At 47.5% G+C, this 24,221-nt stretch overlaps 2 protein-coding genes across 2 annotated transcripts in view; one reads left to right on the forward strand and one right to left on the reverse strand.

The window, feature by feature from the left end:
- Positions 1 to 2,850: 2,850 nt before the first annotated feature.
- On the forward strand, positions 2,851 to 17,973 carry ZNF768 (zinc finger protein 768). Its single transcript, XM_069085349.1, has 7 exons — positions 2,851 to 5,933; positions 6,097 to 6,204; positions 7,081 to 7,988; positions 14,907 to 14,993; positions 15,089 to 15,381; positions 15,730 to 15,929; positions 16,104 to 17,973. Exons 1-7 carry the CDS (start codon positions 5,786 to 5,788, stop codon positions 17,348 to 17,350), a joined length of 2,991 nt encoding a protein of 996 aa, XP_068941450.1. The 5' UTR covers positions 2,851 to 5,785; the 3' UTR covers positions 17,351 to 17,973.
- A 4,806-nt stretch (positions 17,974 to 22,779) lies between these two features.
- The window catches only part of ITGAL (integrin subunit alpha L), a 32,996-nt gene continuing 31,554 nt past the window's right edge, over positions 22,780 to 24,221 (reverse strand). The window contains exon 31 of the mRNA XM_069084677.1: positions 22,780 to 23,324. Coding sequence (XP_068940778.1) covers positions 23,121 to 23,324 — 204 coding nt within the window. The 3' untranslated portion in view covers positions 22,780 to 23,120. The remainder of the gene's footprint in view (positions 23,325 to 24,221) is intronic.

A 24,221-nucleotide genomic window follows, 5' to 3' on the forward strand; every position in this document is an offset into this window, starting at 1 on the left:
CCTCTTTCAAGGGCAAGAAGCCTAAAGAGAGTTGAACAACAAACAAAATTGTACTAACTCCCTGTGACCTGGTGGATGAAGAGTAGTACAGAGGTAATCCAGTCAATCTTTCCTGTCTCTGTCAAAGTCATACTCACTTTTGTACCCTTTGGCTTTTTACCAAATACTAAGGCCTTGAGCTGCCTTCTGGAGCCTCTCCCCATAACTCCAATTTCCTCTGTTCCTGGCTCCATACTCTCTTCTGTATAGCGTGGGACAGTAAAAGATCTTTTAAAAAATGAGATCAGAGAGTCCCTATGTTGACATGAGGAACTAAATGAATCAGTTCCCCAAGATTTACTGAATAAAAGGAAATCACCTGTGTGATAAAACAACTCCAATGCCAAGCAAAAGTTCCCTTCCCCAAAATACCAATGCCATTACCTGCCAACTGTCATTCTAACTTCATTCCTTTGACATTTGAAAACTTATACAGCATATTTAATTTTATTGTGCTTTGCAGATATTGTGGGTTTTTTTTTTAAGTTTATGGCAACCCTGCATCAAGAAAGTGTATTGGTACCATTTTTCCAACAGCATGTGCTCACATCATGTCATGTGTCACATTTTGGTAATTCTCACAGTATTCCAAACTTCATTATTATTATATCCATTATGGTGGTCTACAATCAGTAATCGTTGATGTCTCTATTGTAATTGTTTTAGGGTGCAATGAACTTAATGGATAATTGTATGTTTTGGCTGTTCCACCAACTGGCCATTCCTCTGTCCCCCATCTCTCTCCCTCTTCTCAGACCTCCTGAGACACAACATATTGAAGAACATTACATAAATTTAGTTAATTAAGTAGTGGCAGGATTTGAGAGTATCAACTCCAATTTTGAAAGAAGTTCTACTATGAACATCATTACATGCTACAGAATTCTTTTATGAAACAAAGAATCAACTAATACAACAAACTTCACTGTTATCTTGTTTTAAGAAATTACCACATGTCCTAAGCAGTATGGAAGACTGGGTGTCCTAAAAGATCTGAGCAGTAGCTTTTGGTAGACAGAGCCTGACAGATGGCAACATGGTTGTCCAAGTGTTACTAAAGGCAACATAATTGGCACATTGTTACTACCTCTGTGGTTTCATATTCATTCTGAATTTTTTTTCCTCTTTCAGTTATAATTGAACAGTTCCCATATGCAAGGCCTTGTGGGTAGTCACTGAGGGGATAAGATGAATAAAAGATGAATAAAACAGTGCCTGCTTTCAAGTTCATCATTTATTAGGGGAAAATGAGACACACAAAAGTAGCAGCTTTTTTTAAAAAGGTTTTTTTTCTTTTTTTCTTAATTTATTTGTTTACTTTTAGTTTGCAAGATTCATTTCCACAATTCCTTGAGTTTCAAATTTTCTCCCCCTCCCATGGTGGCATGCAATCAAATATAGGATCTGCAAAAACCTTCACATTAAACATTAGTCAGGGTGTTAAAAAGATATAACCGATGGAATGAACAATGGGAAAGAGGAACCAAAACAAGAAAAAGAAAGAGAGCAGGTAGTTTGCTTCAAACTTTATAGTTCTATCTCTGGATGTGGATATGTCTTTCCATCATGAGTCTTTTGGAGTTGTCTTATAACTTTGCATTGCTGAGAAGAGCCCAGTCTATCAAAGGTGGTCATCACACATATGTTGTGCCTGTAATTGTGTACAAATTTCTCCTGGACTGCTCTTCTCACTCAACATCAGTTTGCATAAGTCTCTCCAGGTTATTATGAAGTCCATCTGCTCATTTCTTAACACATTAGTATGCCATTACATTCATATACTATAACTTGTTTAGCCATTTCCCCAATTGATGGGCATCCCTGTGATTTCCAATTCTTTGCCACCACAAAAAGAGCTGCTATAAATATTTTTGTACATATGGAGCCTCTTCCCAATTCTATGATGTCTTTGGGATACAACCCTAGAAGTGGTATTGCTAGGTCAAAGAGTATGCACTTATTTATAGCCCTTTGGGCATAGTTCCAGATTGTTCTCCAGAGGGGTTGAATCAGTTCACAACTCCACCAACAATGCAGTAGTGTTCCAATTTTTCCACATCCACTTCAGCATTTATCAAAAAAGGTATTTCTTGATGAAAATTATATTAAGAGGTATGGTTATCTAGAGAATCCCCTTCAGATCAGGAGGGGCCAAACAGAAATTATATTTGCCCTCAGACTTGAAGGATGGGTAGTATTTCAGAAGAGAAGGATGCAAAGGGAGTGAATGAAATGTGCAGATGTTTTGAGACCAGTTGGAGCAAAGTATATATGAGAAATGGACAATAGTCTGGATTTGGCTATTAGAACATGGATTTATGTATGAAGAAGTAGTAGGGGGCAATGTTGAAAAAGTAGATTAGGACCAGATTTTAGAAAGTCCAAGATGCCATGCTAGAGAATCTGGATTTTATTCCTTAGGTAATGAGAAGTCAATGAAGGTTTTCAAGCAAAGGAATTGCTGCATCGAGTAGTGCTATTGTAACAATAATGTGGGGATGGGGTGTTTGATGGAGGAGTAAAGCCTGATGGCAGAGAAGCCAGTGGTCCAGGTGAGGGGTAATTAGGGCTTTAACTAAGGAAGTTGCAATTAGAATGGACAGAAGGCAATAAATTCAAAATATAATGAAATGGGGAAAAGTGACTGGATTCATCAACTGATTAGATAGGTGGAGCTGGCATGAGGTAGGGAGAAAAGTAAAGGATGACCAGAGATGTTAAGTCTTGGTGACTAGGAGAATGGTGATGCCTGTAACAGAAATAGGGAAATTGGTAAGAGAAGTTTGGGAGTAGGAAGAGTTTTAGACATACTGGGTCTGTGGGGTCATCTTGGTTGGGATTTGCTGATTAATTGCAAATGCAGAACTAGAGTTTTGGAAGCTGAAGATAATAGATTTGGGAGTCAGGCTCACAGAAGTCACAGTTGAACTTGGAATAGGTATCACCATCCAGAGACAGAAAAGAACCAAGGACAAAGGGAACATTTATAGTTTGGGGGCTGGCAGAGGAAGAGAAGTCAGTGAAAAAGAGATTGGTTTCTATGATTGATACAGTTCAATCATAGAAACCAAAGGAAAAGAATCAGGGAAAAAGGGGGTGGTTAAGAGTTAAAGAATAAGGGCTAAGAAAAGAACATTGGGTTTAATGCTTAGGAGGATGATGGTGACTTTTGAGACAGTGGGGATAAAAGGTATGTTGCAGTGGGACAGTGATGAAACCAAATCTGGTCAAAGTGCAAAATTCAGAGATGAGAAGTATTGGTGAGGTTGTGAAAGTCGATCATAGATAGGCCTTGGAAAATGGGCTTTAATGACCATCTGGTCTAACGCACCCCCAATTGTAAGCTTCTTGAGGGAAGGGGCTGCTTCATGTTCCTCTTGGCATCTTTAGTACCTAACTCTGTAATTTACACATAATAAATCAATTTAGTGAATGTTGAATGTGGTGACTGGCACACAGGCAAGCCTGTCACACAGTTGTCAAATGGGAGAGCTGGACTAAGAACCCAGGTCTACAGACTCCAGAAATGTAGTAATGAAGGCAACTCTTTTTCTTCATCTCTTCCCATGCTACATTCTTTTCTCTCTAAGACTTGCCTGTCTTGAAATCTCTAAACATCCCTCATATCTCTTTCTTTGCTCCAGTATCTTGATGAAGGGGTGACCCTTCTCATCAAAGTTAATCTTGATCTCATCCCTTCCAGTCTCCTACAGCAGGCCGTCACCACAGTCATTCTTCTCCCCCTTCTCTACTGATTCCTTCCATACAGCCTTCCAATATGTTCCATCATTAAAAAGCCTTCCCTTGATCCTATCATCTCCTCAAATTACTGTCATAGGATCGTGGATTTATACTTGGATTGCACCTTAGAAGCCATCTAGTCCAACCACCTCAATTTACAGATAAAGAACCTATGATCCAAAGGTAAAGTAACAGGTTAGCAAGTGACAGAGAAAGATTCAAATCCAGGTACTCTGACTACAAATTCAGCACCCTTTCCACTGTACCTAGAGGCCTTCCCTTTCTCAGCCATATTCCCAAATAAAGCTATCTATTATTTACATGTAGCCCTGACTTTCTTTCATTTCCTTCAGTCTCATTCTCTTCCAGTCTGGTTTCTTACCTCATTACTCAATTGCTAGGTTACCCATTATCTCTTAAATGCGGGATTCAATGACCCTCTCTCAATTCTTATCCTTCTTGACTTCCCTACAGCATTTGATATCACTGACCACTCCTTTCTGGATACTCTGTCTCCCTGAGTTTTCATGACACTTCTCTGTTGGTTCTCTTCGTATACAGATGACTGGCACACGCACACACATATGAAATGTCGGATCTATATTTCCTCATCTTTCTCTTGAACTCTATGGTCTCACATCACTAACTGCCTATTGGGAATTTCATATGTATATCAAAGTCAATATGTATTTAAAAAGAATTCGTTATCATCCCTCTTCAAGGCCTCCTGTCTTCCTAATTTTTTTCTTTCTCTTGAAAGCATCCACATGCTTTCAGTTACACAGGTTCACAACCATGGAATCATTCTAAATTGTTCCTTCTCACACTCCAGGACCAGTCCATGGGCATACCTGATTGTCTCTAAATAATCTTACGTCCATTCCACTCTCACAGCTACAACCTTCGTTGTCATTTTTATGGATCTTTATTTGGCAGTCTCTCAGATCTGTCCTTTCTCTTCAGTTTTCATGGTCACATGCTAGTTTTAGTTGTTTTTAACCTCACCATACTATGCTTACTCCAACCCATTTTGCATACAGGCAATAGATTAATCTTCCTAACATCAGGCCATTACCCTTCCTAAATAAAGTTCAGACTCAGCCCTGGTATTCAAGATATTCTTCAATATGTGTAACCTAATTTTCCAGTTTCATATTATTTCCTCCCTCCCTGTATTCCACACAAACTAGTCCGTCTCTGACCCAAGAAGCCTGCAGCTCTTGCAGGCTTGAGGGAATGGCCTCATGAAAGAAACCTCGGAAGAAAAGGAATTTGTCGCTTTCAAAATCATCCCTAACCTCCGACAATAAAGCTCTGTCTCCCTCACAGTACTGGTGGCACATCCTGTGTTTTGAAGGACCGCATACCTGAGAGTCCTTTTTGCTCCTGCCTCCTTGCAGTGACTCTGGACCTAGAGTAAGAGCAGCCTCGTTGAGGGCTTGGGTTTCTTGGAAGAAGGGAAACTGCAAGAGTCTTGTCTTTGTTGTGTGACTCTGACATGTCATGACCTCGCTGGCCCTGAGTTTCCTGCATTTGTAAAATGTGAGGTTTGAATCAGAGGATCTGCCGCGTATAGCTAAGGATCGTGGATAACAGCAGACACCCGTGGGTGAGACCCAGGAAAAGGCACACACGTTCTTCTCTTACTGTTATTTCTGGAATAGGAACAAGGTTTTTCGAAGAAGTCTCACAAGGGCTCATCCTCATGCCCCACCCCAGGTTGGGGAGTTTGTGCAGGCATCGCTGGGCGACAGCTGTTCGGAGCTGTGCTCCTGGGGCGGAAGAGCGGTGAAGCCGGAGCGCCGCCATCTTTTCTGAGGGCACTCTGCGATCACATCCACCTCCTGCCCTGCGGGAACCGGGTAAAACGCCACCGGCTTCTCCCCGCTTCGGCCGCGGCGCTGGTTTGGCAAACACTTCCGGTCCTCGAGGTTCCTCCCCGTCCTGCGTAGGCAGAGCCGGCGCTGTCCGAGGGAGCTCCCCCGGCGGGTCTGCGCCGCGGAGAATGAGCGGCAGCAGGGCCGGGGGCCCCGTGAGCTTCGCCGATGTGGCCGTGTACTTCTCCCCGGAGGAGTGGGGACGGCTGCGCCCCGCGCAGAGGGCCCTGTACCGGGACGTCATGCGGGAGACCTACGGCCACCTGGGCGCGCTGGGTGAGGGGCGCGGCCGCGCGGGGGCGGGCCGGGGACCCCGTGGGCTCCGGAGAGGCCGAGGGTAGTGGGGAGGGCACCGCCACAATGACAGCCGAGGGATCAGACCTTCCCTAGATCCTGGGACCCTCCCCCATAATCTTTTTTCATCCCCACCCCCGACCAGGATTTCCAGGTCCCAAACCAGCGCTCATCTCCTGGATGGAACAAGACGCCTGGGACTCGGACGCCGGCTCCCCCGAGGGTGAATGGGACAAGGCAGTAATCTGCGGAGGTGAGGCATGGGTGCGGAGTGCGCAGCTCTTGGAATCCCGAGAGTCTCAGGTTCCATGATGCTTATTTGGGTGACGTTATTAGCTTTGACTTGGAAACTAGTTAGTTCTGTGCCATGGCTGGTGGGGGGGGTCGTTTCCCCAAAAGGCTTCTGTCACACAGTGGACGGTAGGATTCAAAAATAAAACAGTTCTTTGTTATAAGGGATGATGGGGGGGGGGGCGGGTTAAGGTAGAAGGGAAATAAAGGTGCTATAAAAGCAAAAAATAGCACTAGTGAGAATTTTTAAGAATAAGCAAAATCATTTCTGGGGTCAAAGAATAGAAATTGGGCAATGGCTGAACAATTGGGCTATAAGAAATAATAAGCAGGATGCTCTCAGAAAAACTGGGCCTCACATGAGCTGATGCAAAGTGAAATGTGCTGTGTACAAAGAAACAGCAATGCTGTGAGATGATCAGCTGTGAATGACTTAGCTCTTCTCAGCAATACAATGATCCAAGGCAATTCTGACAGACTTGTGATAAAAAATGTTAACCATCCCCACAGAAAGAACTGATGGTGTCTGAATACAGATTGAAATATACTTTTTTATACTGTATTTTTCTTGAGGGTTTTGTTTTTGTCTATGCCTTCTTTTACAAAATGACTGTTATGGAAATGTTTAGCATGACTACACATGTATAACCTATATGGAATGGCTTGCCTTCTCAATGGGGGTGGGGTGGGAAGAGAGAGGATTTGGAAATCCACGTTTTAAAAACAAGTGTTAAACATTGTTTTTACATGTAACTGGGAAGAAAATAAAATACTAAATACATTTTTAAAAGATAAAAATAAGCAAGATAAGTTGGAGTCTGAATTAATCTTTTTCCAGCAGGAGCTAAGAACAAGGAAAATAGGAAGATGTCTAGAGCTGAGGAAGGACCTGTGATCAAGACACTGGAAGATGCTGGACAGCCCACAGCTAGGACTGGGGAACACAAGGATCAGCCAGTGAAGCTTCCCTCTGCTCACCGGCGGGGCCGCCCTCCCACAAGCCCCAGCCTGTGTGTCAACCTTTCAGCTCCAAGAACTGACAAACGCCATGGCTGCAGCATATGTGGGAAGCACTTTGCCTGGCGCTCCACTCTGGTAGAGCACATTTACACCCATACCGGTGAGAAACCCTTTCTTTGTCCTGACTGTGGCAAAGGCTTCAGCCAGGCCTCTTCACTTAGCAAGCACCGAGCCATCCATCGAGGAGAACGACCTCATCGTTGCCCCGACTGTGGTCGGGCGTTTACTCAGCGCTCAGCCCTTACCACTCACCTCCGCGTCCACACCGGGGAGAAGCCCTACCAGTGTGCTGACTGTGGCCGATGCTTCAGCCAGAGTTCAGCCCTGTCGCAGCATCGGCGGGTCCACAGTGGTGAGACACCCTTCCCCTGTGCTGACTGTGGTCGAGCCTTTGCCCATGCCTCAGACCTGCGGCGCCACCAGCGTACCCACACAGGCGAAAAGCCATTCCCCTGTCCCGACTGTGGACGCTGCTTCCGGCAGAGTTCAGAAATGGTCGCTCACAGAAGAACGCACAGTGGTGAGCGGCCCTACCCCTGCCCTGAGTGCGGGAGGCGATTCAGCCAGAAGTCAGCTGTAGCCAAACATCAGTGGATCCATCGGCCTGGGGCTGGGCGCAGGAGGGGCCAATTGGCTGAGATACTACCTATGCAACTTGTCTCTGTCCGGGGAGATTTAGATCCTCCAGTGGGGTTCCAGCACTATCCAGAGATCTTCCAGGAGTGTGGATGACTAAGGATCATGGAATGGGAGAAAACAAACATCCAAGGATGGCCCAGGATTAGACCAAGAGTCTGAAAGGGAGAGCCTAGGGATGGACATAAAGCCTACTGCTGTTTCCTCCTCTGATGGTTTGAGAAAGCCAGAGTTGCACAATGGACAGAGTTGCTGTACTAACTCCCCGAGGGCCTAAAGTGAGGATCCTTATCCTCCCCCTTCCCTTTTGGAGTTTGTTGTTCAAGTAGCATCTGACTCTTTGTGACCTCATGGACCAGAGGACACCAGTGTTGTTCATAGGGTTTTCCTGGCAAAGATACTGGAGTGGTTTGCTATTTTCTTCTCTGGTGGATTAAGGCAGACAGAGGTTAAGTGACTTGCCTAGGGTCACACAACTGGATTTTAAGTCTTCCTGACTACAGGCTCAGTGCCCTCTCCACTGAGTCATTTGGCTGCCTCTCCCCCCTGCCAAAGGCTCCAGCTTGGGATGGCTACCTAGTATCCCTGAATTCTCGGTTTTGAGGCTGACCCTATCCTTGGTCTCTCCTCAATTAATTCCTAGCAGGGAGCTTCTCTTCTATGGCAGGAAGGTGTATAATGTAGCTCCTGGCTGTTAGGGCCAGGACCTCCCTCCTTTGTATAGTGTAGGAGTAAAGGAGCTTTCCTAAGAACTGCCTCTGTGTCTTGATAGTATAGCTGGGGATCTTCCCTCTTCCCTCCCCCACCCATCCCTTTCAATCAGAGTTTTGTTTTATATATATTTCCTCCTTACTGCAGCAGGAGTGGGCAAATGTTAGAAAGAATAACATTTTAAGGTAGAGATGGAAACAAGAAAAAATTCTCCCACCCTCTTTAGTATCATTCCCAACTGAATACTTAATGATTTGGAAAGAGAAATGGAGGAGACTGAGATTTGGGCTAACACCTGGGAATTAAAAGTTCACCTGAACTTTAGAACAGAAAATTGGGAGTTTAGGCCGTAGAGGGACCAGGATAAGGAGAGAAGAGAAGTAGCTTGTCCCTCCTCCAGGCTCTAGGAACCAGCTGTCTACCATACTTGATGCTGCCCCCAAGGGCTTGAGCCCCTCAACACTAGACTCTGAGAACCAACCTAGAATGCAGCCCATTAAACCATTAAACCAGTCCAGACTCATGCTAGAGAGAACACAGGGCTCACATTCAGATGGGCTGCTTACCTGGCAGATGAATCATTTCTCTCCCTGAACACAAACATCTGTTCCCAGAAACCCAGTCATGTCACACTCTTTAGCCCATGATGCTAACTCCCAATGTCAAGTCCACAGTTAGTCGGTGAGCACCTGTTGGTGCAATACTCTAGCTCTCTCCCACCTGCTCCCCCTTTAACGCTCATCCTATAATGATTAGGATTAAATCAAAACTCCAGCATTAGATACTTCTACCCAAGGAATAGACACTGACAGAAATGTCCCATGACATTGGCTTTGAAGCATGTGAATTTGAGAGAGATTTTCCCTGGGGGCCATTGCATTGAACTGTAGAATGATGAGGGTCTTATCCACCAAACCCAACAGATATCTCACCAGCACAAATTTAGGCATTCAGCCAATTGGCACCTGGCAGTCATTGTTCATGCATGAATTTCCAGAGCCCCTTTAAAAAGCTATACACAGTCCATCTTCTGACATCTCAGAGCTGTACACAGAAGGTAGGAAGCTGGGGAGCCCAAAGCCAATTCCCATCATACCAGGGAAAGGGATGTACCCAGAGACCCTCACTTCCTTATTTCCCCACAAAGCTTTTCATTTCCCCAGAGCTTCAAATTATACATAATGCTGCAATGGTTAGACCCCATCTATACTTGACTATTTTCCCTGAGTGGAGCCCCTTGTCATCTTTTCTCCTCCAGGTATGCCCTCTAGTGTAAAAAGCAAACAGGGTTCATTATACTCAGGGCACATGGGATCTCTACCTAGTATGGACACATTTCTACAGAACAGGGGCCAAGCTGACCAAACCCCATTCATACATCCCACTGCCACATCCTCACTGTAGACTAGTGACTGGGCCTGAAGCTGAGCTTCTTCAACTCACGTCAGTTAATGTCCCAGACTCAGTGCTTTGCTAAGACTTCTTGCCACTATGAACAAACTTGTGGTGGAAGAGGGTTGTGCTCACCCCCAAAGTACTTCCCACAGTTGAGATATTTGTAGACTCTTCTGTCTCTGACTACAGCAGCACTGGCATTGACAAGTGATTGGGGGGGGGAGGGGGTTAGGTGGCACAGGGAACAGAGCACCTGCCCTGGAGTCAGGAGGACCTGAGTTCAAATCTGGCCTCAGACACTTAACACTTACTAGCCATGTGACCTTGGGCAAGTCACTTAACCCCAATTGCCCTGCCTTCCCACCTCCAAAAAAGAGTGATTAGAAACTTCATATGCTCAACAAGGATGGGGAACCTGCAGCCTCCAGCCCACAAGAATTTGTTCTGTGAAGTTTGGATTCAGTCAAAAGGCCACACTTGGGGACACAGAGGGCCATGTGTAGCCTCAAGACCAAAGGTTCCCAAGTCCTGCTGTCCATTAGGGAGGCTGCTCCCTCATGTGGGAAAACTTGGAAGCCAGTGCCATTCAGGACTCATGTAGGGCATTTGATCAAGGCTATGGCTAAAGGTCTTGTTGCAGATCTGGCAGGAATATGATCATTTCCCAGTGTGGGTTCTCTTATGTATGATATTAATATTCTGGGAAAAGCCCTTTGGGTAATCTGACCACTACTAGGATTTTTAAAAAAAGATTTTTTAATTAATTAATTAATTTTAAGTTTTCAACATTCACTTCCACAAGATTTTGAGTTCCAAATTTTCTCCCCATCTTTCCCCTCCTCCCACTCTAAGATGGCATGGCATGCATTCTGATTATCCCTTCTCCCAATCTGCCTTCCCTTCTGTCACACCCCCCTCCCTTCTCTTATCCCTTTCCCTTCTATTTTCCTATAAGGCAAGATAGATTTCTCTACCCCATTGCCTGTATATCTTATTTCCCAGGTACATGTAAAAACAATTTTTAACATCCGTTTTTAAAACTTTTGAGTTCCACATTCTCTTCTTTCCTCCCCACCCATCTTCATTGAGAAGGCAAGCAATTCCATATAGGTTATACATGTGTAGTCATGCAAAACACTTTCATAACAGTCATGTTGTGAAAGGCTAACTATATCTCCCTCCATCCTATCCTGTCCCCCATTTATTCTATACTCTTTTGACCCTGTCCTCCTCAAAAGCGTTGTCTTCTCATTACCTCATCCTCCCATTTGCCCTCCCTTCTATCATGCCCCACCCCTTAGTGCAGTTTAAAGCTATTAAAAGTTTCAGTTAAATCATTGTTAATCTCTATATCCCTGCCAAGTTCATCTTCTGTTTGAGGTTTAAACATATTGGAAAGCAGGAAACACTTTGATCAAACATTGTTGTAAATTTTAATAGCTTAAAATGGAACTATGACTTTTGTGACACTCTGTGTCCCCTAACCTGGGATTTTCTTTCTTTCTATTGGCAAGGCTATTGGGGTTAAGTGACTTACCCAGGGTCACACAGCTAGTAAGTGTCTGGTGTCTGAGGTCACATTTGAACTCAGGTCTTCCTGACTCCAAGGTTGGTACCGTATCCACAATGCCACCTAGCTGCCCTGACCTGGGATTTTCTTTGAAAATTTCCCTATCCCCCAGCCTTTCCCACTTGGGATTCTCATTCTTACACTCAGTCCTTATGGTAAGAAAGGGAGAATTCAGATGCTAGCCACTTCAGAAAAAATCTTCTAACTTTTCCCTTTCCTTTTGAGTTTCTTCCCCTAGGCACCCAGCAAAAAGAATGATTCAATGCCAGCAACTGACGTTGTAGGATGGATGGTGAAGAAGACAGTCGGGCTAGGAGAGCACAGTTAGGCAACAATGCTGGTCTAATGGAGTAGTATAGTGATTCTATAGCTTTCTTGTTTATACGCTGAAAGTTTTACAGTGGACTTTGAATCACCAGTTTCTCATGAATGCGCTCAGCTAAACATAGAAATCAGCAAAGACCTTGACTAGAAAGCTGCTTCCTGCATGTCCAGACTGCTTGAAGCAGATACAGCAATATTTCTTGATACTGATTGCCAAATATTCTTTAGAAGAAAAGATATGACACACCTGTCCAGAGGGGACTTTGCACCCTCCCAGATTCGAACAAGTCAACAAGTCCTAACTCAAACATAGCTCAACAAGTCCTTGAACTTGGAGCAAGTCAACAAGTCCCTGGACTTGGACATCTGCTCAAGAATCCGTTAAGACTTGGCCCTCCACAATTCAAGGGTGTCTGGTACAGCAACAGCAAACCTACTGTGTATGGTTCCTATGAAACTCAAAAAGAAGAATATAACCCACAAACAATCCTTTCTTAAGAGGGCATGGTGGGCAAGTGCTAAAGAATCTTCCTTCAGTTCTAGAGACCTCATTTCACACTTCTCAATTTCCCTGACAGCAGTGGTATAAAGAAAACTAGATTTGGAGTCAGGAGACCCAGGTTTGAATCCTGATTCTGACAACTTAGTTTTACCAGTGTTCATGGACATCTTGTTTCCTTCTCTCAAAAACACAAATAACCCAGCACAACCTACTTTGCAGGGTTGTTGTGGCAAAACACTTTCTAAACCTTTAAGCACTACTGAAACAAAAAGGTTTTCATCAGGTCCTTCACCCTCTTCACTTCTTACATACAAAATTACAACTGCCTTTTAAATGGACTTCCTGTTTTCAATCCCTCCCCTTTCCAAATCTTCTCCCTATATAATCTTTCTAAAGCACAAATCTCACTATGTTAGATTTAGATTTAGATCATAGATTTAGAACTGGAAAGGACTTAAGGGGTCATCTAGTTCTCCACCCCATCCCCCTTGTTTTACAGATGGTGAAATTTAGGCAATGTAAAGAGAAATAATTTGCCCAGTCTCATGAGTAGTAAATGGCCAACTGGTGATATGAACCCCTGTCCTCTGACTCCAAAGTGAAGTTTTCTTTCAGTCACCATGCTGTGATTTCCTCTGCTTAGGAACCTTCAGTAGCTCCCAACTGCCTCTATCATATAATTCCCTAGCTTGCAATTTAAAGCCCTTTGCAATCCTTCATGGGCTGACACACTTTCTACTTTCTCCATCTCCTGCCTCCTTGCCTGTGCCCACACTGTCCCTGAATGCCCTCCTTTCTTCCTTGCACCTCTTAGAATCTCCCCAGACGCCTCCTCCATGAAGACTTTCTTATCCTTCTTGTTAGGATTCTCTTCCCCCTCCTTGAATTGTCAAGCACGCACTGATCTCTGGGCTCTCGGTATCTTCCCCATTACTCCCCTAGAACCTAAGCGCCTCCAGGGCAAGACCACAGTCGGTGCCCAGTAACACTTGTTAGCTTGGTCAGTGCCCGGTTCTCTCTGGCTGTGATTTTGACAGGACCCCGGCTACCTCCCCTCCCATTCCCCAACCCAGTTCATCTAGACAAGGAGATCTGGGAAGTTCTTGGCTACAAGAAAAGGCGAATTTTCTTCTTTCTCCACCCCCCTCCATCTTTCCCTAAACTTAGGTGTGAGGCGGCCAGGTGGGCCGGAAGTCAGGAAGATCTAAGTTCAAACCCGGGCTTGGACACTGTGTGGGCAAGTCACTTAACCCCTATTTGCCTCCGTTCCCCATCTGTAAAATGGGGTCACGCTGGAGAAGGAAGTGGCAAACCACTCCAAGTATCTTTTTCAAGAAAACCCCTCAGGGCGGCTGGGTGGCTCAGTGAATACAGCACCAGCCCTGGAGTCAGGAGGACCTGAATTCAAATCCGGCCGCAGACGCTTAACACACACGCACAAAAAAAAAACTAGCCGTGTGACCTTGGGCAAGTCATTAACCCCAAAATCGCCCTCCAAAAAAGGAAAAAAAAAAGAAGAAAAGAAAACCCCTCGGCCACGGTCCATGGGGTCACGGAGAGTCAGCGTGCCTGAACGACTCCCCCCATACACTCACCTCCCAGAGTCCCATTTCCCCCTAGGATCCTTTACCCCTTTGGCAACGAGTGTTAGGGAGGGGAAAGAGGAAGGGGAAAAAAAGGAAACTGAGCACCTAGGAGTCCAGAGATTCAGATCGAGCTGGGGGGAGGGGAGCGGGAGGAGGGAAAGGGGAAGCGGAAGGAAGCGCTCGGTTTCCCCCCTCTCCCCCCCGCCCCCAGTCTTGGTCCTCTCTAGGATTTCCTGGCTATAGAAGGTGGGAAGCGTTAACCCCTTAGCGTCCGGAATATGTGGGCACCCTAAGAAGGGTTTCGAGGTGTGGGTGAGTGGGAGTGAGGAATGAGGAGGGGGGGACGGAACTCAGGGAGAGCAGAGGGAAGGAGGAGTCGGGGGGGTTGCTTTTCCCTTCACTTGTCTGATACGGAGAAAAACCGAGGCGAAAAGGGTGGGGTCCACTTAAGGAACCCGAAGGACCGTAGGAGGTCTGGGCTCCCTGCAAAGCCCTTTGCCAGAGCTGGAAGACCCCGCCCCGTGAGTGCCTTCGGGCCAATCAGGCTCTGCTGGAGGCTCCTCGCGCCTGGGAGAGACAGTTAACGCCCCCACGAGTAGGAAGAAAAGGGGCGGGGAGACTAGAAATGGGTGGAGCATACGATCTATGAGACCAATCACTAAGCCCCTTTTGGGAAGAAAGGCGGTGCCTCCAGACCATCCCGCTTGCTCCGCCCCGGCGGCGGAGCCGTCTCCTTGGCAACGATCCTAGACTAGGGAGGGGCAGGCTGTAGGAGGGGTGGGAATTAGGACAGGAGAAGAGGGCTGTGAGAGAGGGGCTGAGCGAAAGGCGGGGCGGGGGGCCCCGGGGGAGTCAGGGGAGCCTGGGCCTGAGCTGTGCTCACTAGTGGGGGCGGCATGAAGGGGCTCTCCCCATGGCAGCCGGGGGGCTCCGCTGACTGCCACGCCGCTCCCGAGCCCCGCTGGAAGGCCGGAGGAAGCGCTTCGAGGACATCTCGCCGTCCCCGAGTCAGAGGGAAGGGGCGGCGGCGGAGGCTGATCGCTGAGCCGGAGCCAGGGCACGAGCCTGTAGGGCCAGCCGCCCCCCTCCTCGCTGTCCCCAGAGTCTGGGGGCTGCTGCTCCGGAGCCCCGGGACACGCCTGCAGCGATCGAGCGACCAGCAGAGGGACAGACAGACAGCCGGCCCAGGCTCTGGGACCGAGCGTCCAGGCCACTACCCTTACCCTACGCGGTAGCTGCTGCTGTTCCTTCAGCACCTGCCCAGGCTCGCACCCCGGGGCCCGGGGCTCGGTCGGCCTTGCACAGGGTTAATGCCACCGAGTCGCACCTCCGCAGAATCCTAGAGCGGCAGCGGCGCCAGCCTAGCGGGGAGCTGGCCGATCACGGACACTTCCTGTGCAGGGGGCGGGGGAGGGGGCTGGGCAGCCGCAGCCCAGCAAGGGGCTGGGGAGCCGGGCCACCTACACCTGGGTCCCAGGAAGGGTGTAGGGGCGGAAGGGCCGTCGGTCTCAGGGTTAAGGCCGCCTAGATTCTGAAAGGGGTCGGGGACCTTGGGAAGCAAGTGGGAAAGAGTGAGCTGGAGGGAGGAGGGGGAGGGGAGGGGGGCGGGGCTCCGGGGAGGGAGAGCTGGAGGCCTGGGGTCAAGACATCTGGATTCTGGGAAGGGGAGCGGGGCCCCAGAGGCGCGCGCACACGCACGCGCTCCCGCCTACCCCGGGGTGCGGGGCGCCCGCCGCTCAGGTGACTCTCGGTGCACCGCGGGGACGCCCGGGGCCCACGCCTACAGGGAGCTCAGACTTGGAGGGCCGGAGAGGGAGAATTACTGTTGTTCTCCAGAGGCTTCCCTGGGCTCCCGATTTCTAGGATGGAGCAAGAGGCCAGGCCGTGGGGCCTAGATGCCCAGAGTCCTGAAGAGCCTGAGGGCCGGAGAGGCTCCCCCGCAGGTGAGGGCTCTGGAGCTGCGTCTGCCGCCTGGGCGGGGGGCACCCAGGCCTGGAGAGGACACCCGCTGGGGGGGGGGGGGGGGCGGATGAGGGCTGAGACCGAGGGCACCCCGCGGGGACTGCAGGAGAGAACGTCGGGAAGACGAGTGTCAGACTCTACTTTTCTTTCCACAGGCAGTGAGTGTGGCAGACGGAAGAGTGTGAGTGAGAATGAGGAAGAGATTCCTCAGCGAGAAGACTCGGAGAATGAAGATGTTGAAGAGATCCCCTTTGGAGTTGAACCTCAGAGTCCAGGTTTTGATGAAATTCCTGAGATGCCCCTGAGCCCTGAGGAAAAGGATCCTCTGGATCTCTCCCTGGAGGATGATCCCTTGGACTCCTACACTGAAGGGTATGAGGATCAGCCCCCTAGGGACCTGCCACTGGGGACCACCTTTGAGATGCCCTCAGGGACCCTGCTCACTGACGCCAGATTTGAGATCCTTCAGGAGAACCCTCTCAACCTCGCCGAGACCATCCACAGCCAGCCCCGTCGTGGTGGGGGCCCTCGAGGTCAAGGTAGGCAGCCCCCGCGTCCCAATATTTGTGGTATCTGTGGGAAGAGCTTTGGGCGGGGCTCCACACTGATTCAACACCAGCGCATCCACACGGGAGAGAAACCTTATAAGTGTGAAGTCTGTGGCAAAGCCTTCTCGCAAAGCTCGGATCTCATCAAGCATCAGCGCACGCATACTGGTGAACGGCCATACAAGTGCCCCCGTTGTGGCAAGGCCTTTGCCGACAGCTCCTACCTGCTCCGCCACCAGCGGACCCACACAGGCCAGAAGCCCTACAAGTGCCCATACTGTGGCAAGGCCTTTGGCGACAGCTCCTACCTCCTGCGCCACCAGCGCACCCATAGCCATGAGCGACCCTACAGCTGCCCGGATTGTGGCAAGTGCTACAGCCAGAACTCATCCCTTCGAAGCCACCAGCGTGTCCACACAGGCCAGAGGCCCTACAGCTGTGGCATATGTGGCAAGTCCTTCTCACAGCGCTCAGCCCTCACCCCTCATGCCCGAAGCCACACCCGAGAAAAACCCTTCAAGTGCCCTGAGTGCGGGAAACGCTTTGGCCAGAGCTCTGTGCTTGCCATTCATGCCCGCACCCACCTACCTGGCCGAACCTACAGCTGTCCTGACTGTGGGAAAACCTTTAACCGCTCATCCACCCTGATTCAGCACCAGCGCTCCCATACAGGTGAACGACCCTATAAGTGTGCTATCTGTGGAAAGGGCTTTTGCCGCTCCTCCACCCTTCTTCAGCACCATCGTGTCCATAGTGGTGAACGGCCCTACAAGTGTGACGACTGTGGCAAGGCCTTCTCACAGAGCTCCGACCTCATTCGCCACCAACGGACGCACGCAGCTGGGCGCCGCTGACCATGGAATCCTAGGAAGCAGGAAGAAGGTCACATCGGGAGGGGGTGGGGATAAGCAGCCTAGAGACATAGGTAGAGTTTTTTGGGGGGAGGGGGAAGGGAGAAGGGTTAGGGTCAGATATTTGGTTTCAGAAAAGGAAATGGAACACAAAACTTCCCTTAGATGCTGGGGTGAAAAAAACCTCCATGCTCTAGGAAAGGGAGCTAGGAAAGAAGAACTGAGTTATTCTGTCTTTTTCTGGGCAACTTTCCCCGAAAAAGTTTTTAAAGAAGGGGCAGGAGCCAACAGCCGAGAGCAGGCCTTCCCTGTGCCCTCTGAAAGTCTTTGGGAGAATCAGAGAATAGGCAGAGCTGACTGCCTACGCACCAGTGCCATCTGCTGGACTCCTGGAGATGGCGAATTGCTAGATGTAGGGGAATAGCTTGCTAGGTGGTTAGATAGAGTGGGAATTAGCTTAGTTGGGGAGCTCCCAGACCTACTCTGAGTCAGGGAGAGGGTGGGACTGAGGATTGGGGTGGGGATCTGAGTATCTGGATTGGGCCTGGCCCCAGCGTGCAGTCTGGGGTCTCTTCTGCCCCATCCTGCTGCATCTCACTGATTCAATAAAAACCTCCATCTGGAAATAGAGCGCCTCAGCCTCATCCATCCACCTTGGGTTGGGGTTTTTGTTGTTTAGCCATTTCAACCATATTGGACTCTTCGTGACCTTGTGTGGGTTTTTTTGTGGCAAAGATGCTGGAGTGATTTGTCATTTCCTTCACCAGCTCATTTTGCAGATGAGGAACTGAGGCAAATATGGTTAAGTGCATATCTGAGGTCAGATTTGAACTCGGGTTTTCCTGACTCCAGACCAGGCCCTCTTATCTACTAGATGCCCTGGGTTAGGGCTAAGCTATGTCTCTCGAATCCTGATTGGCTCATTCTAGGTTAAACCCAAACTGCTTGGAGACCAGATAAACTTACTGTAAGGAGAGAGGTCAGAGAAGAGACAGTAATGCATATTTGTTCCACCCTCGCCAGATTGGTAACAGCCAAGTAGCAGAGCTACTTAGGGGAAGAACTGTCTAGTCTTGTGGCTCCTCTTTCCAGCCCCAGTCTGATCAAAGTCCTTGATGGCTGGAGCCTGTGGGAATCTCAGCCTTGGGGAAGAGAGCTAGGTGAAGATTGGATTGCCTGATGCCTTTGGGCTAGGGAAGGGTTGGCTTTGTTTTGTTTTCAAAGTTTGGGGGAATGCGGGCCTAAACTTTAGAAACACTTGGTAGAGTCTTCTAGTGGATTGTAGGTCAAGACTTGAATATGTGGCTTCTTTCCCACTGCCCCCCCCATGGCCTTTGTTGTTGAGTTGTTTCAGTCATGTCCAACTCTCCATGACCCCATTTGGGGTTTGCTTGGTAAAGACACTGTAGTAGCCTTCCCTTTCCAGCTCATTGTACTTCATCATGAAGCCCAGGGTCACACAGCTATTAGTGTCTGGGGTCAGATTTGAACTCAGGTCCTCCCAACTCCAGGTCTGGCACTCTTATCTACTTTGCCACTGCAGCATGGCCTAGGGGAATGAAAAGTTGATGGGGAAAGGGAGCTACCATAACATTGCCCAGGAGAACTGGACCAAGGAGAGAGCTCTAACAGGAAGTTATGCACTGTGTGTGTGTGTGTGTGACTTGTCTCAGGGTCTAAAAGTGAAGGTAGGGTAGGGAACTTCAAGGTGGTATTTACTGATTCACGTGCAGTCACCTTTTTTTTCCACGTTGGGCCTCTTGTCTTGTCTGGCACCAGCAGCCTGGTGAGAGCACTGGGGTCCAGGTTCTGTTAGTGTGGCCTTTTCCTTAATCCTTTACTGTCTCAGACCATTGGTTTCGCAGCTCTGAGTTGGGAAATCCTTGCTCTCAAGTATCATTTGCTCTCTGTCACCTGGCTTCTCCTGAGTCAACTCAAGTGACAGCCTCACACTTTTAGCTCCAGAAGGTTAAGCAGAACACACCCTTCCACTATTAGCTTAAATCTCCATTTCTTCATCTCCCATTCTTTCAGTTCCTTTTTCTTTTGGTAGAAAAAATTATTTCCAAGCCAGTAAGGTGTTCTTGGAGGTAGGAAGAGAGGTCAGCCATAGGTAGAACCCTTCCCCTGTAGAGAAACCCCTGCTATCACCTTGTGTAATAACAGGAAGTTGTAGAACCCTAAAATGGTAACTATTCATCCTTAATTTTCAAAGAGGCCCAATGACATCCTGGGTGTTAACTTGCATGTTTGCCCCACTGTCTTTCAGAGTCACCAAAGTTCAGTGGAAGAACAAGAGTCCAGATGACTGGCAATGGCCCAGGATCCAGTGGATGACCTTGGTGCCTTCTATGCCTGACCAAGCGCCTTCATGGCCATTGGAACAAAATGTTCTCATCTGCTCATTCTGCCAGGGAAAGTCTTCCCATGCTTGGGGTAGACATCTCCCTCACTCTCCAAAGGGTTTGAGGCTATGTCCATTATCCTCAACACCTGGCTTAGCCCGTCTGCCCAGAAGGTTTACCAGATGTGGCTGCTATACATTCCATACATAGCTTCTGGGAGTCACAGCCGAGAGGTGGGCGAGCAGCCCTCACCCCAAAGGTACTTGTCCTCCCTGAACACTCCATACATCTATAGAACTCTAATAAATTTGTTGAATGAATGAATAAATGTCCCAAGCTCTGTACCCACTTTAACCAGTGGAGGGAGCCCAGAGGCAACTCTTCTCCCAACAACCATCCCTGCTTGCTTAAAGACAGTTGACCTCTGACAAGACAACAAGAGGCCGATAAGGAATTTCAGGCTATTGGCCTCATACCTTTTCTCTTCTTCTCTTTCTGTCTCTGTCCTATTCCCTCAGATATAATGGACAGGCCTTAACCCCAGACTACCTGGTTAAGTCACAAGTCTTCTCTAAGGCAACGGCCTCATGTTTGTTCAAAATGTGTTCAGAGATGCCTCCTCCAGGCAGGAAAGGATGCTTCACAAACTAGGCGGGAGTATGCCACCAAACTGATACCCAAACCCCCTTTTAAATTCCTCACTATTATAAAATCATAGAATCTGAGCTGCAAGGGACCCCAAAGGTCATCTAGTGCAAATGGTAGCTACTTTAGAATCTACCACAATATGCTGATAAGGGTTCACTTAGCTTTTAGTTGAAGACCCTCAGGGAAGATACTTTACAAAATTTGACTTAGAAAGGCACAGAATTTTAGCCTATTTCCCCTAAAGGAAAAGAAAACTTCCAGCAGATAAAGCGGCTTTGAAGAAGGATGGGAAGGCAGGTTAAGGAGAAAGAGGAATGGAATGGAATAGGAAAGGGATTTGTGGTGTATTGAATCTTAGTGAAGAGAAACAGTTCCTACCTACCGAAGCAGGTTATTCCACTTGTAGGCAGCTTGTTTTCCCTTATATTGAGACTAAATCTGACTCTCTGTACCTTCTATCCATCACTCCTGCTTCTGCTCTATGGGCGGGTCCCAAACAAAGCAAGTTTAACCCCCATCTTCCATATGACAAAAACAGTTGTCAAGTTACCATACTTACTCGCCTTCAGACTGAATATCCTTAGTGTGAGTTGGCCCAGAAACGTGAGAGCAGGCTATGTGTATTTCCAGCAGTGCATATTTCTGGGAAAAATGCTTCCTAGTCACTGCATGTGTTCCCTCCCTGGCTGCTAGGGCTGCAGCCTGTAGGAGAGTATACATCTGTGTCAGGCCCTCAGGCTGTATGTTGTGCAGGCCTGCTTTACACGAATCCCTGAGCAAAACGATGTGAAGTTCCCGTAGGGCAGGCCTGCACAGCATACCTCCCGAGGGCTGCTTTGGTGGGCCTGCCAGCTCTACGATGTGCAGGTCTGAGCTATGTTAGGGAAATCTTTTTTGTTAATTATCTTCTAATGCTATTTAATTAAATGTCTTTTTCTTTGTCCTCTAATTAGCTTATAAAAGAAAAACATCAGTGTGTGGTTTGTCAAATAAGACTGACCTGTACCCAAAATGTACCTTAAACCTGGTGTAGGGTTCAACGGGGTCTAAGAACAGCAAAAGGGATATATTAGTGGTCTTTTTTTTTTTTTGCTTCCATACGCTCATCCTATATCTGTAGTAAATATTTGTTTGAAATGTAGTTCATTAAAAGCCCAAATCTCTTTCACAGAAATTGTTTGTCCAGTTATGCCTCTACTCTTGTGTCCATATAGATCCTAGTTAACAAACTAACAACATCCATTATCTTTATTTCAAAACGTCCTCCAGAGAGAAGGTATCATTATGTCCACTTCAGATGAGAACCAGGAGGCCCTGATACGCTCAGTGATTTCCCCAAGACCATACAGGAATTCAGTGGCAGGGCAAGAAGTAGGTCACATAGCCCTTAATTTCCAACCCAGGCTTCCTCACCCTTTGTTGCACTAACTTTCTTTCTTAAGGATCATACACAAAGGGATATGTCACTGAGACATAGGGGCCACTTGACAGAGCGTGATGTGGGAGATACTGGAAACATCCTTCCTACCCTGTGCCCCTCCCACATCAAAGAACATCCTCTAAGGCCTTGATGGAAACAAGATGAAGATCAGAGAAGAAACACCTTGTCATTTGCTATCTCTTGACCTCAGTCTCCTAATCTGTGAAATGAGATGATTGTAGATAAACTCTAGGTTTCATTCTGGACTTCACAGAGGATCTCTCAGGTCATTCTGACATATGATTCCAAGTACAATCATCTCAGTCTGGCATTTAAGCTCACCATAATCTGTTCCCAACCTTTCCAGCCTTATCTCCTGCTGCTGCCTTATGTACACCCTATGTTCCCACTATGATAGGTAGAGCCTTTGCTCACACTGATCACACCCATTGCTGTTTTTCTGTCTGAATTCTGCTCAGCTTTTACAGGCCAACTCAAACACAACCTCCCTGATCATCCCCAAACACAGACCTCCTGTAGTTCTTGCCGTCTGCCCCTCATCACTTACTTCTGTGGCCTGGTATCATTCACTGACTATCTCATCAGAGGCCATCTGTCTTCTCTTCACAGCTAATTCAGAGCTGAGAAGCTCACAAAAGATCCAGGGGCAGATGGTGTTACCCAACACCATCTTTCCCAAGGGGAAAGATATTTTACAAAATTTGAGTTAGAGAGGCATAGAATTTTAACCAATTTCCCCCAAATGAAAAGAAAAAGAAGACAAAGGGGTTTTGAAGAAGGATGGGAAGGCAGGGTGAGGAGGGAGAGGAATGGGATGGAACAGGAAAGGGATTCATGGTGTATTGAATTCAGGGCTGCGGAAGAGGGTCTGGGAGTCAGGAGCCCTGTTTTAGGATTCTTTCACTATATCCAAGAGATTGTATGAGTGTTTGCTTCCCACAGCCCTTTCTGGTCATCACAGCTGAAAGGGATAAACTACAATATGAATAACAACAGCTCCTTGAAGGCAGGAATATTTATTTGGGCATCTCCCTCTGTACCGAAGATATCACAGGTTCTGTGTTTGTTGAATGAATTTGGATGACTTTCCAAAGTTCTTTCATATATATTACCACTTCAGATCCTCACAACCTCCCTATGAAGTAGGATAGATATTATTTGTCCCCATTTCACAGATTGGAGAACTAAAGTTCAGGGAGGGGAAGGGACTTGTCTAAGGCCTCACAACAAGTCGATGGCCAAGGTAATACTAGATCTCAGGATTCCTGACTATCAGCCCTGAGCTTTTTCTGACTTTGGGGCCCCAGGACCTTCAGGATGTTCCCCAAGAGCTCATGCTTCAGTCTGCGCATCCTTCTCCTCCTCCTTCCTCTGAGCAGCCTGACTCAGCACAACCTTCACCTTTCCCTTCCTCTGGGTGAAGGGGCTCTGTGCAGCCTGGGTCACCAGCCGCAGAGGGACTGGAGGCTTCATCTGTGATTCCATCCTGGACTGCACCATTAGCTTCCATCTTCTTTTTAAGGTCCCTTTTGAAGAAGCCAACCTGCCCATGGGAAGAGAAAAGAGTGAGATGTTCCCCAACACCGACACCGATCCTTCCACTCCCCTGCTCATGCCCTTCTCCTACATCCAGAAAACCTTCAGTAGTTTTCTGTGCCAATCCTTGTTTACCCTTCAGAGCACAAACCTCCTTCCTTTTCTATTCGTACCCCCAGCATTTAGCCCTTTGCTTTGCACACAGAAGGATTTAATACATGCTTTTCCAGTACTTCCATTTTTCATATATTACCTTCACAATTTTGCTTAAAATTCACCTCCTCCAGAAAGCCTCCCCTGATACACTCCATTCAAATCACTCACTTGGGATCCCAGAATCTGTTTATCTTCTGTATACAATACAACCTTGTCCCCAAAATGAGCAGGGCTCCTCCTTTCCAGTTTCCCCACAGTGGCTAGTACTGGAGCTGTAGAGTCATACAGTACAGCAAGATCACAGAACTTGGAATCAGATCTGTGTTCAAATCCCAGCTTGGCCATTTATTTACTGGCTGTGTAAGTTTGAGCAAGTCACTTTGCTTCTCTGAACCGTTGTATCCTCATCTACAAAATGGGCATGACCATACTTGATCTGCCTCCCTTACAGAATGAAGTGAAGATGAAATGGGGATGAACCCACTTTGTAAACTATAAAAGATGAAATAAATGCAAGGATCCATTACTGTAGTCAGGGAAAAGCAAAGATGTGGAAAGAAGCATTTGAGGGACTGAATTTGGGGACCAGGGCCACAGTTCTATGGGGATAGTCTGGTTCTGAAAGGAAGCCAGTATTGTATCTGGAGATAATACAACAAATTGAGAAAATGCATAGTTAGGAAAGGAGATTGGTACCTTCCAGAAATACTTAATTTCAAAGGGGATCAGTAACAATAGCTTGGTTGGA

The sequence above is a fragment of the Petaurus breviceps genome, unplaced genomic scaffold (genome assembly GCF_028583685.1).
Source record: "Petaurus breviceps papuanus isolate PSGF00001 unplaced genomic scaffold, PetGlider_PUasm1.0 175, whole genome shotgun sequence".
Classification (NCBI taxonomy): Eukaryota; Metazoa; Chordata; class Mammalia; order Diprotodontia; family Petauridae; genus Petaurus; species Petaurus breviceps.